The sequence below is a fragment of the Callithrix jacchus genome, chromosome 7 (assembly GCF_049354715.1).
Source record: "Callithrix jacchus isolate 240 chromosome 7, calJac240_pri, whole genome shotgun sequence".
Lineage (NCBI taxonomy): Eukaryota > Metazoa > Chordata > Mammalia > Primates > Cebidae > Callithrix > Callithrix jacchus.
This window is the reverse complement of record NC_133508.1, coordinates 67,870,964-67,883,754: the sequence shown is the minus strand read 5'-3', so window position 1 is coordinate 67,883,754 and position 12,791 is coordinate 67,870,964. Positions and strand designations below refer to the sequence as shown.

At 49.5% G+C, this 12,791-nt stretch overlaps 1 protein-coding gene across 1 annotated transcript in view; it reads left to right on the top strand.

The window, feature by feature from the left end:
- Positions 1 to 9,985: 9,985 nt before the first annotated feature.
- The window catches only part of NKAIN1 (sodium/potassium transporting ATPase interacting 1), a 59,230-nt gene continuing 56,424 nt past the window's right edge, over positions 9,986 to 12,791 (top strand). Inside the window, exon 1 of the mRNA XM_017974503.4 lies at positions 9,986 to 10,379. Coding sequence (XP_017829992.1) covers positions 10,326 to 10,379 — 54 coding nt within the window. The 5' untranslated portion in view covers positions 9,986 to 10,325. The remainder of the gene's footprint in view (positions 10,380 to 12,791) is intronic.

The window sequence follows — 12,791 nt, the reverse complement described above, 5'->3', positions numbered from 1 at the left end:
TCAAGCAATCCACCCACCCCAGCCTCTCAAAGTGCTGGCATTACAGGCATGAGCCTCCGTGCCCAGCCAATAAATATTTTAAGTGACTTAGCACCAACTAAAATGGACACTTCAGGAAGATGTACTACATTTACCCTGTGCTTTGTGTCTCCTCATGTGCTTGTTTTAGACCAGTTATCAATTCAGTCTAATACATGCTGTCAAGGGCATACCTGCAAAGGAGGCAATGCACAGGGAGGAGTTAGGAAAAGTTTTACTGAGGTAATAACACTTGGGGTGAATTGTTTGTTTGTTTGTTTTGTTGCCAGAGTCTTACTTCGTCTCCAGGCTGGAGTGCAATGGCCCGATCTTGGCTCACTACAACCTCTGCCTCCCGAGCTCAAGCCATCCTCCTGCCTCAGCCTCCCGAGTAGCTGAGATTACAGGTGTGCGCCACCACAACCAGTTCATTTTGTATTTTTAGTAGAGACAGAGCTTCACTATGTTGCCTGGGCTGGTTTCAAACTCCTGACCTCAAATGATCTGCCCACTTCGGCCTCCCCAAATTGCTGGAATTACAGGGGCAAGTCACTGCGCCCAGCCTAGATGAATCTTAAAGGAGGATCAGAAACTGTGGAGAAGGGAGGGAGCTGGGAGTGCGGGTAAGGGCCATCTAGATAGTGGAATAAATGTGGACAACAACACAGATTGCCAAATCTGGTGTGTTCAAAAATAACACGCAGCGTATGTGGTGACAGCATGTTGGGGGAGTAACAGATAAGTAGGAGCCTTGGAAAGTGATGGAGCCAAATTACAAAAGGCCTGGAAAGCCAAGTCGGCGGCTTTGGCTTCATCCTGTGGAAAGGGAGCCACCAGAGGGTTCTTGGTACCCTGCACAAGAGGTCAACCACACCTAAGGATGCTTTTGGTTCTGGGTGCCCTCTTAGGAAGTCATTGTGAACAGTTGTAGGAATTAGGGAAGAAGACAGATAAGATCACTGCCCTTAAACGGCAAAAAGCTGCCTTGGAAAAGAGGGAAAACACTCTTATTCTGGGATGCCTCAAAGTGCAGAGCCGAGACAAAGTGAATCATAAGAAAGCAGATTTATACTGAACAAAGAAAGAGCAACAGTCCAAGCACAGTGGCTCATGCCTGTAATCCCAGCACTTCGGGAGGCCGAGGTGGGCGGATCACCTAAGGTCAGGAGTTTGAGACCAGCCTGGCCAACATGGTGAAACCCCCGTCTCTACTAAAACTACAAAAGTTAGCCAGCCGTGATGGCTCACGCCTGTAATCCCAGCTACTCAGGAAACTGAGGCAGGAGAATCGCTTCAACCCAGGAGGCAGAGGTTGCAATGAGCCAAAATGAGGACACTGCACTCCAGCCTGGGTGATACAATGAGACTCCATCTCAAAAACAACAATAAAAAGAGCAACAATCCGAGCTGTTCTCAGAATGAAAGGTAGTTCCTCTGGAGGTGTGCAAGCAGAAACTGGTTGACCATTAGACAGGAATTCCTATCTGATTGATTCAGAGGATTAGAGCTACTCAACAGAATCCATGGGGAGTATATTAAAAACACCCATAACCAGGTCCCACCTCCACAGATTTTGTTTGATTTTGGTTGGTGTGGAGCCCAGATTCAGATGCAGGTGGTCTGTACACTAACATTTGGGAACTGGTCCCTTAGAAGTCCTTCCAGCTTAGCTAGTCACGGTGGTTTATGCCTGTAATCACAGCTCTTTGGGAGACCAAGGTAGGCAGATCACTTGAGGCCAGGAGTTCGTGACCAGCCTGGCCAACATGGTGAAACCCCATCTCTACTAAAACTTCAAAAAAATTAGCTGGGCGTGGTGGTACATGTCTGTAATCCTAGCTACTCGGGAGGCTGAAGCACAAGAATCACTCGGACCCAGGAGGCAGAGGTTGCGGTTAGCCAAGATCACGCCACTGCACCACTGCACATTGCACTCTAGCCTGCATGACAGAGTAAGACCATGTCTCAAAAAGAAAAAAAAAAGTCCTTCCAGCTCTACTGTGCTGTGATTTTAAGATGACAGTTTTCCTCAGAACTCGAAGATGATAATTTTAGGATCCTAAGACTTGTTGGCTGAGAAGAGACACCTGGATGAGGCCCTATGGAAAATGACAAGGAGTAGAGAGCAGCAGGGAGTTGAGAATCTCATCAGGGCATTTGGGATGAGCTAGAGGGGCCAGGCTTGAGCTGACTCCATCTGTCTTCCTATCCCTAGTTGGTCCCTAGACAACCCCAGTGCAGCATAATGACTCAACACAGTAAGGGGCCAATCAGTAAGAAGGCCTCTAGCCATCTCTCCTTGTCCCCAGCTCAACTGGCCTGAGGGCAGACCTGAACTGAAGGCCCACATGGTTTCCAAAGGCTGCTGGAAAGGGAGATTTTTCTCAGCTGTCAACAGATTCTGCGATAAAGACTGGACCCCGCAGCCCAGAGAAGAAGAGTAAATTTTCCCCGGACACAGTGGCTCATGCCTGTAATCCCAGCACTTTGGGAGGCCGAGGCGGGTGGATCACCTGAGGAGGGGAGTTTGAGACCCGTTTGACCAACATGCAGAAACCCCATCTCTACTAAAAATACAAAAATTAGCTGGGCATGGTGGCATGCACCTGTAATCCCAGCTACTCAGGAGGCTGAGGCAGGAGAATCACTTGAACCTGGGAGGTGGAAGTTGCAGTGAGACGAGATCTTGCCATTGCACTTCAGTCTGGGCATTAAGAATGAAACTCTGTCTCAAAATAAATAACTAAATAAATTTTCTACAAGCTGTGCTGCCATCAGAACTGTTTAGGATTTCCTGTCTTAGACACTGCCCATTCATATGCACCCTGTCCTAACCTCTTCCCTTTTTCTCAACCATTCTTTCTGATCACAGATTTTGTTTCTCCTTTTAATATTTGCTTTGGAGGTGAGATTTGGAAGATAGTTAAGGGAAGTAACTTACAGCAATGGCAGTAAGGAGGCAAGAAGAAGTAAATGTGTGGGCAGAAGTTACAGAAAAGAGGGGTCATAGTTCCTGAAAAAGTATGCAGAAGTTAGAAACTTCTGCCAAGCAAGGTGGCTCGTGCCTGTAATCCTAGCACTTTAGGAGGCAAAGGCAGGTGGATGGCTTGAGGCCAAGGTGGGTGGATCATGAAGTTAGAAGTTCAAGACCAACCTGGCTAATATGGTGAAATCCCCCTCTACTAAAAATACAAAAAAAAAAAACCCCAAAAAACAAAAAAACCCTCTCTACCAAAAATACCATATATATATATATATATATATATATATATATATATATATATATATGCAAAAAAAATACCAAAAAAAAATTAGTGTGGCGGGATGCACCCGTAGTCCCAGCTACTTGGGAGGCTGAGGCAAGAGAATTGCTTGAACCCGGGAGGTGGTGGTTGCAGTGAGCTGAGATGGCGTCACTGCACTCCAACCTGGGTGACAGAGCAAGCAAGACTCCATCTCAAAAAAAAAAAAAAAGCTGAAGAAGAAGTTACACACTTCTGTGTCTGCACATCTTTTCCTGTTTGTCAACCTGTATTTCAGGCGTCATCTTTTCTCTGAAATTTTTCATTACTGCCTAATCCCAAGCAAAGTTAATCATTTTTTCCACTATTCTGTTTCTGTACCTCATAGATGCTATTGATATTCTGTGTATTTCTTCTAACTCTGTTTATATGTTTTGCCTCTCCAACAGGCCTGAGAGTCAGAAACTCAGATGCCAATAAGGGCCAGAGAGGAAAAACAACTGGTGAAGCTGCTGGCCATTGTACTAACCTCAGGTCTTTATCCCAGGGTTTTCTTGGGCACACCTGTCCTATTCATCTTTGCTTCTGAAGCTCCTAACACAATACCTGTCACAGTAATGAAATGAACATGACCAGAAGTGTTGTGGTCCAGCTCTGCACCTAAGGTGCTATGTGACTGTAAAGAACTCACTCAACCTCTCTGCCCTTCAGGTTCTCCTTTTCTTTCTCTCTCCCTTCTTCAAAAAAAGTCACCTTGAATATCATCTAGGCCAACGTGTTTTCCCATTTTTCCTTACAGACCTTGGACTGAGGAGCTAATTTTGGAGGCCTTTACAGGAGGGGAGGGCAGACTGAGAGAACAGGTTGCTAGTCCTCTTTCCATATACAACCAGACAAGTTCTACTTTTTTTCCGTTTTAGAAATGTAAACTTTCTTTTGAAGAAAATAGTTCACTGTTAAAAAAGAAAAGTTTGAAATCATAAGAAATGGCATAGGCAAAGTAGTTTTGCTTGGGATCAAATCCTGATTCTGTGACTTCCTTGTTATATGACCTTGGGCAAGTGATCTAACCTGAGTTTCCTTATCTAGAATATGGAGATGATGCCGGGCGCAGTGGCTCACGCCTGTAATCCCAGCACTTTGGGAGGCTAAGGCAGGTGGATCACCTGAGCTCAGGAGTTCAAGACCAGCCTGGGCAACATGGCAAAACCCCATGTCTACTCAAAATACAAAATTTAGCCAGGCGTGGTGGAGGGTACCTGTAATCCCAGCTACTTGGGAGGCTGAGGCAGGGAGAATCACTTGAACCCAGGAGGCAAAAGTTGCAGTGAGCCAAGATCATGCCATTGGACTCCAGCCTGGGCAACAGAGTGAGACTGTCTCAAAAAAAAAAAAAGGCCAGGCGCAGTGGCTCACACCTGTAATCCCAGCACACTTTGGGAGGCCGAGGCAGGTGGATCACCTGAGGTGAGGAGTTCGGGACCAGCCTGGCCAACATGGTGAAAATCCATCTCTATAAAAATAAATAAATAAGGGAAAATGGAAATTATGGTAATGGAACATACCTCAAAGGACTGTAGTGAGGTTTGATGAGTTAATACATAGAAATTGTGCCTGGCACATAATTTTTTTTTTTTTTTTTGAGACGGAGTCTTGCTCTGTTGCCAGGCTGGAGTGCAGTGGCAATCTCAGCTCACTGCAACCTCCGCCTCCCAGGTTCAAGTGATTCTCCTGCCTCAGTCTCCCAAGTAGCTAGGACTGCAGGTGCATGCCACCATGCCCAGCTGCTGATTTTTGTATTTTAGTATAGATGGGGTTTCACCATGTTGGCTAGGATGGTCTCAATCTCTTGATCTCATGATCTCCCCGCCTCGGCCTCCCAAAGTGCTGGGATTACAGGCATGAGCCACTGCACCTGGCTTGTTTTTTTTTTTAAGGCAGGGTCTTACTCTGCCACCCAGGCTGCAGTACAGTGGTGCAGTCATGGCCCACTGCAGCGTCAAACCCTTAGGCTCAGATAGCTGGAGCTACAGGCTTGCACCACCACACCTAACTAATTTTTTAACAATTTTTTATAGAGACAGGGTCTCGCTGTGTTGCCCAGGATAATCTCGAACTCCTGGGCTCAAGTGATCTTCCCACCTCAGCCTGCCGAAGTGTTGGGATTACAGGCATGAGCCACCACACCCCGCCTGGCACATTATTTTTGGTAAGTTTTGGCTACAGTGGTATAATACCAAAACATAATTGGTCTTTGTCCCTGGATCTTGGTACAGAATTTCTAAAACCCTAGGAATTCCCTGAGCGAGGAGTGTTTTTTGTTATTCATAAGCCCCTTTCTATCACACTTGAGTTTATCCTAATGAAGTGACTTAGGTAGAGCCCCCAGATCTAGGAATGGGACCAGTCAGCAGAAAGACCAAGTGATTAGAAGGCTGGAAATTTCAGTCTCACCCACTGGCCTCTGGGAATGGGGGTGGTGCTGAAGATTGAGCTATATGAAAACTCTTGCACAATGAGAGTCAGGGAGCTTCTGGGTTGGGGAACGCATCCACAGGCCAGAGGGTGGTGCTTCCTGACTTTACAGGGACAGAAACTCCTGTGTTTGGGACTTTTCTGGACCTCACCCTGTGTACTACTTCATCTGGCTGCTCATTAGTATCCCTTATAATAAACCCACAAACGTAAGTAAAGTACCTTCCTGAATCCTGTGAGCCACTCTAGCAAACTATTAGAACTGAGGAGGGGATCATGGGGACCTCCAATTTATAACCGGTTTATCAGCAGTATAGGTGGGTGACCAGAGACTTGTGACTGGCATCTGAAGTAGGGGCAGTCTCGACAAACTGAGTCCTTAACCTGTGGGGTCTACGCTAACTCCTAACAGCTAGCGTCAGAATTGAACTGGATTGCTGGCCACCCAGTTGGTGTGAAGAATTTGGCTGATGACAGAAAACATCCTAGAGGCTATAATTAGTGAGCATGTTCAGTCCTCTAACTTGAAAGAAGGGGAAATTATTAGATTTAACACTCAGCTATCTTATAAATGAACTTTCTCAGAAGCCTTTAGTGTTTTAACCCACAGAGAGACTAATGGTGGAAGATTCAAACACTGACAACTTGGTTTAAGGCAGAAGAGGAACTTCTTAACCTCCTAGAAGGCCGAGCGCCATGGCTCATGCCTGTAATCCCAGCACTTTGGGAGGTCAAGGCAGGTGGATCACAAGGTCAAGAGATCGAGACCATCCTGGCCAACATGTTGAAACCCCCGTCTCTACTAAAATTACAAAAATTAGCTGGGCATAGTGGCGGGCAACTGTAGTCTCAGCTACTGGGGATGCTGAGGCAGGAGAATCGTGCGAACCTGGAGGCAGAGGTTGCAGTAGGCCGAGATCACCCCACTGCACTCCAGCTTGGCAACAGAGAGAGGCTCCGTTTCAAAAACAAAAAAATCTTATCACCTCCAGCAGCACTTACCATGCTTCTCTCTGGGGCTGACCCTGCCTCTGTCTTCTCACTCAGGACACGTGGGTGTGATCTGAATAATCTCTGTCCTTTATTTCTAAACTGTGCTCATTCTCCCCATAGCCTTTCCTTGGCCCAAGGGTTAGTCATCCTTCAAGGTAAGTATTGATGTCATCCTCAGCTCCTAGCCCCTCCAACTTCTTGCCAAAGATGTTTCTATCTGTCCTTATAGTCAGTCTGCCTTCCTTCTTACAAGTCTGACTTCTAGGTGGTAAAGAGGGCCCAAGATATGCTGGGCACTGAAGCAGGGAAGAAAGGTGTGCTGGGTGTGCAATTATTCATTCGCTATACATTTGCTGATTCCTGCCATGATCCTAGCCCTGTAGGCTGTAGAGATAATTTATGACGCGGTTGCTTAAGGGCGGAAGTATGAGAGAGCTTCGAGTATGCGTGAATTCATCAGGGCTGCACTTGGACTAAGCAGGAATGAGCCAGGGGCAGTGGTTAGTTCTACTGAGGACAGGCAGGCCATCCCCAGTCCCATAGGACAGATTTATGAGTGAGTCAGCCAGGCCTTGGAATAGAGGGTTACAGGCATGACATGCTATTGTCATGAGCCGGCAGGGGTAGTCAGAGCCCCGGTGGAATCCATTGTTACCACAGGGCTTAAATGAGATAATGTACGTAGGAGCTTGGCTCTGAGTAAGCACTCAACAAATGGTAGCTATTTTTTTGTTGTTGTTAGTGAATTGCATTGTTAGCCTCACAGAGGTAACTGGCAGAGATTCTATCTGGAAGAGTCCCTGCAGAGGATCTGGTAGAGAACGTTACATCTGGGAGGAGCCTTTGTGGAGGTGGTTCTATTCTTTCGTGGCAAATGGACTCTTTGGAGAACCTGATGAAAGCTGTGCCTCTCCCTAGAAAAAGACACAGATGCTCACATGATGCTTTGCATATTATTTCAGGGACTTCACAGGCTCCTGGAAGCCTGTCTAGTCATTGAAACTGGTTGGACACAGCTGTTATTTGCCAAGCATGGCTGAGAAAATTTCCTACTGTTCTGCCGGGCACTGTGGCTCACACCTGTAATCCCAGCACTTTGGGAGCTCAAGGCAGGTGGATTGCTTGAGCCCGGGAGTTTGAGATCAACATGGCAAAACCCCGCCTCTACAATAAATACAAAAATTAGTCAGGCATGGTGGTACACGCCTGTAGTCCCAGCTACTGGTGAGGCTGAGGTGGGAAGATCAAATGAGCCTGGGAGATCAAGGCTGCACTGAGTCGTGATCTTGCTACTGCACTCCAGCCTGGGTGATAGATATCCTGTCTCAAAAAAAGAAAAAAGTTCCCACTGTTAGCTTAGCTTATTGATTCAAGTGAAAACCTCAGCGCACATAGGATATTCAACTGTGGGAATATCCTGTGTCTTTTAAAATACAAAGTGGTATCCTGCAGAATGGGTGGAAGAGGCAGACCTGTGAAGGGACCCATCTTTTTTTTTTTTAGATGGAGTTTTGCTCTTGTTGCCCAGGCTAGAGTGCAGTGGCATGATCTCGGCTCACTGCAACCTCCGCCTTCCGGGTTCAAGCATCTTACCACACTTCCTGTCTCTCAAATCAAGAGGGCTAGTGAGAGTGGAGAGGAAGGGAAAGAATAAGAACCTTCTTTTCTCCCACCAGAACACTCTTTGCTCCCCTGCCTCTCCTTCTTTCCTACTGTCCTCTGAGTATCAGTGCATCGGTGTCGCTTCCTCAAAGAGGTGTTTCCTGGTCCCTAAACCTAAATTATGCCCCTATTATTCTCTCTTTTCTCCTTCATTATTATTATTATTATTTTTTAGATGGAGTTTTGCTCTTGTTGCCCAGGCTGGAGTTCAATGAATGGCCCAATCTTGGCTCACAGCAACCTCCACCTCCCAGGTTCAAGCGATTCTCCTGGTTCAGCCTCACGAGTAGCTGGGGTTACAGACACCCACCACCACGCCCAGCTAATTTTTGTATTTTTAGTAGAGACAGGCTTTCACTATGTTGGCCAGGCTGGTCTCGAACTCCTGAGCTCAGGAGATCCACCCACCTCAGCCTCCCAAAGTGCTGAAATTACAGGTGAGCCACCGCGCCCTGTCTCTTCTTGAATATTCCTTATTCATCAGAACTTTCGTTACATATTTATTTGTGCATTTCCTTGTTTTAATGACAATCCCTCACTAGACTGCTCAATAAGGGCAGAGATTTTGTTGGGTTTTGTTCCCTTATCCCCAGAAGAAAACTTGGCACATTGTAGGTATTTCATAAATGTTGGTTGGAAAGTACAGTTTACAGAATGTATGGCAGATCAGATATCATTGTAGGGAAGCCTGGAGGATGACCTAGGAAATTCCACTCGGGTGGCGCTAATTGCCAAGGTGAATTTAGGGAGTTAGGAGTAGAACAGGGATGATTATGTGATTTGAGATGTGTCCAGTTTGAGGGCTTTTTGGGGTGGCTTGGAGAAGGCAATCTGCTGGGAAACTTTCTGACTCTCTCCTTACTGCAGCCCAGGGTAGGGGCTCCCTACATCCACCTGGGCAGACCTCTGCCATCACCCATCTCACTGGCATGCTCTTCGGAGCCTATCTGTTCCCTGGGCGGTGAAGCTCTACGGATCTGGAACAGTGCTGCAGGTCTCAACTCTGGCTCCCAGGAGTGTGTATGCAGTCAGGGCTCAATAAATGACAGTAGAAGGAAAAAGGAAAGGTGGAAAATGTGGCCAGGCCCTCAGGGGAGAGGCTAGGTGAGGAGCAGATCTGGGAACGGCAATGGAACTAGAAGTCCCAGCTGGAACCCTGGAGCCCTAGAGACAGGGTGGACAGAAAAGTGCTCCAAGCCAGGAGGCCAGGCACAGGGCTAAGCGTGGTATTCACATGACTGCATTTCATCTTTATATCAACTCTAAGGAGGCATAATTATTCCTACTTTGTTCATGAGAAAACTGGTCCAGAGAGGTGACGAGATTTCCCCAAGGTCACACAGCAAGTGAGCAGCAAAGTCTAGATTTGACCCAGGGCGTCGTCCCCTAAGCCCGCACTCTTCCACTTCACTCTCTGAGCCTCCAACCCTCCACCTCCCTACCACTCTCCCCTCCCCTCCCGCGGCTGCCCCGCCCCACCCTCCAGTGCCGTTCCCTCCCCTTCCCTCCCTCCCTGCGGGTGGCGGCGGAGGAGCCACGTGGTGGGGCCGGGAAGCCGCGGCCGCCCAGAGCCCGGGCGGCTGCCCCAGCTGGGCAGTGCTGTTCTGCGCTGCGCCGCGCTCGGTGCCCGCTCTCCCTGCTCCGCGCTCCCCGCCAGCCGCCCCGGGGCAGGAGGCGCGCCTAACGGCCGGCCCGCCAGACAAAGGAGGCGCGGCTCGGCGGAGCCAGCGCGCGGGCGGACGGACCATGGACTCGGAGCGCGGGCAGCCCGCCCCAGCCCTGGGGACCCGACGCTCCCGCGCCCGGCCCTAGGCGCCCGGCCCCGCCGCCCGGCGCGCCCAGCGGGGAGGACGCGGAGCCCGCGCGGCGCGAGCAGGCGGCGGCCGCCGAGCAAGAGGGGCGCCGCGGCGGGCGGCCCGCGCAGCCCCGGGAGCCATGGGCAAGTGCAGCGGTCGCTGCACGCTGGTTGCCTTCTGCTGTCTGCAGCTGGTGAGCGCCGCGCGCCTGGGCGTTCGGGGCAGGGCGGGGCGCGGCGGGGCGCGGTCCCGGGGCGGGCGGGTGGGGTTGCGTGTCTCTGTGTGTGTGTCTGGTGCGTGTGCCCGGGCGGGGGGTGGTCTCGGAGTCTCGGAGCGGTCGGGCGGAGCTTGCTCCCGCTGGCCGGGCTGTCTCTTTGTGTGCGCTTCTTGCTGCTGTGCCCGGCGCTCCTCGGGTCCCTGAGTGCGTCCTGTGCGCCAGTCCCCGGCCCGCCCGCGCTGTGCAAGTGGCCTCTTGCTGGGGGACGCGCTGTGGGACTGTGGCTCGTTGGGATCGGGGGTGTGTCTGAGGCTGATCTGTGGATCCGTTGAGGTCCTGCTGTGTTTCCCTCTAGGTCTCTCGTTTGCATGGGTCTGCCTTCCTCCGGGTCTCTGCCTCTGATCACCGCCCCTGTGTGTTTCTCACGAAGTCTCTCCGCCCGCGTGTGTCTCACTGGGTTTCTTTTTGGTGTGTCTCTAGATCGCTGACCATTTCTGGTCCATGTTCATCTGTGTGCTGGGATCTTAGACCCCAAGAACCCTCCAATCCTTTGTGCTGTTTTTGCCTCCCTTCTCCTTCCTGACTGGGCAGTCCTGGGAATGGAGAGCCACCTCCCTGGAGAGGGTCACCAGGAGCTGCCAGATCCTGGGCCAGCCTGACCCAGCCTGGACCACCCTTCCTGCTTTGGTCTGGCCGCTGCGGCCATGGGGTTCCATCAGTCATCAGTTCCACCAGAGCCGCTCCTCTGCCAGGGCCAGCACCAGTAGGGTGGGGACACTTGGGTGCCCTGGGGAGGACCAGAGCATCTGAGGACACTGTGCCTAGCCCCAGCATAGGGAACTCAGGTTCTTGTCTCAGGGAGGAGTGACTGTGTCGGACGAGGGGAACCAGCTCTGCCCTTCAAATAAGGCCATGGCAGGAGAATCTGGGAGGGTGGTTAAGGAGAGGCAAGGGTCTCTTACCTACCTTAGAGCTGAGGTTGAACAACTAGGGAGGTTGAAGCTATGCTTCTCCTCTGGGCAGAGGTGTGTGGGGACCTCCATCACTGAACTCAGGTCTTACAAGTGTGAGTGATGAGGAGCCTGAGCCCGCCTCATGCTGAACTCCTTGCTCTGCGTTTCTACTCTTGCCTGCATCCATCAAGCCCTCCCTACCGCAGGAGCCCACGATAATGTAGAGTAGAGTGAAGCTTTGAGCCTGGTCTTGCAGACCTCCTCGTTCGTCTTGCTTCTCTCCTCCTGGGGACACCAGCTTCAAACATGCCATCCACAGACCAAGCCTGGGCAGTGGTAGAAACAGCCCTAGCACTGGAGATTATAGCCCCACTCCCAGCTGTGGAAGACTGGGCAAGTGGCTTCCCCCCAGGGGGCAGCCTCAGTCTTCCCATCTGTAAAATGATCATCCCTGAGGATTGCAGAGGGGATTAAGATCAGGTGGAATGGAAACAAACTCTAGAAGGGCAGATTGTCTGTTTTTCCCTATCTACTTTGAGGAACATGTAATGCCAAGAAATGTTTAAACCTTTCAGAGATTCTACTTCTGTGTTTGCTAATTTTTTTATTTTAAACTAGGGTTTTTGTTTTTTAATTAGAAAACTAATATACATATATTGTAAAAATAAATAAATCAATACATAATCAAACGGTGCAGAAGATTAAGTAAGTTTTCTAGGCCAGGTGCTGTGGCTTATGCCTGTAAACTCAGCACTTTGGGAGGGTGAGGTGGGCAGATCACCTGAGGTCAGGAGTTTGAGACCAGTTTGGCCTGGTCTCTGCTAAAAATACAAAAATTAGGCATGGTGGTGTACACCTGTAATCCCAGCTACTCGAGAGGCTGAGGCACAAGAATCTCTTGAACCTGGGAAGCGGAGGTTGCAATGAGATGAGCTCATGCCACTGCACTCTAGCCTGGATGACAGAGTGAAACTATGTCTCAAAAAAAAAAGTTTTCTTTTCTCTATAAGTAGATTCCTTCCCAAAGGTGAACCTAACAGTTTATCCCATTGCTCATTCTCTGTTGGTGATGGTAACAGCAGTTAGCTGTGGAGAGCCCTTGACTAAGTGCCAGGTACTCCTAGAAGCACTTTTCTATACATTAACTCATTTAATCATAACAACCCTATGAAGTAGCTTGTCCAGAATTCTTCAGGAACTAGGATCCGGTCTTTGTTTTTGTTTCTGTTTGAGACATGGGCTTGCTCTGTCATCCAGGCCAAAGTGCAGTGGTGCAATCATAGCTCACTGCATCCTCGACCTCCCACGCTCAAGCAATCCTCCCACCTCAGCCTCTCGTGTACCTGGGACTATGGGTACACACTACCATGCCTAGCTAATTTTTTTTTGTTTTTTAGAGATGAGTCTCACTCTATTGCTTAGGCTGGTCTTGAAC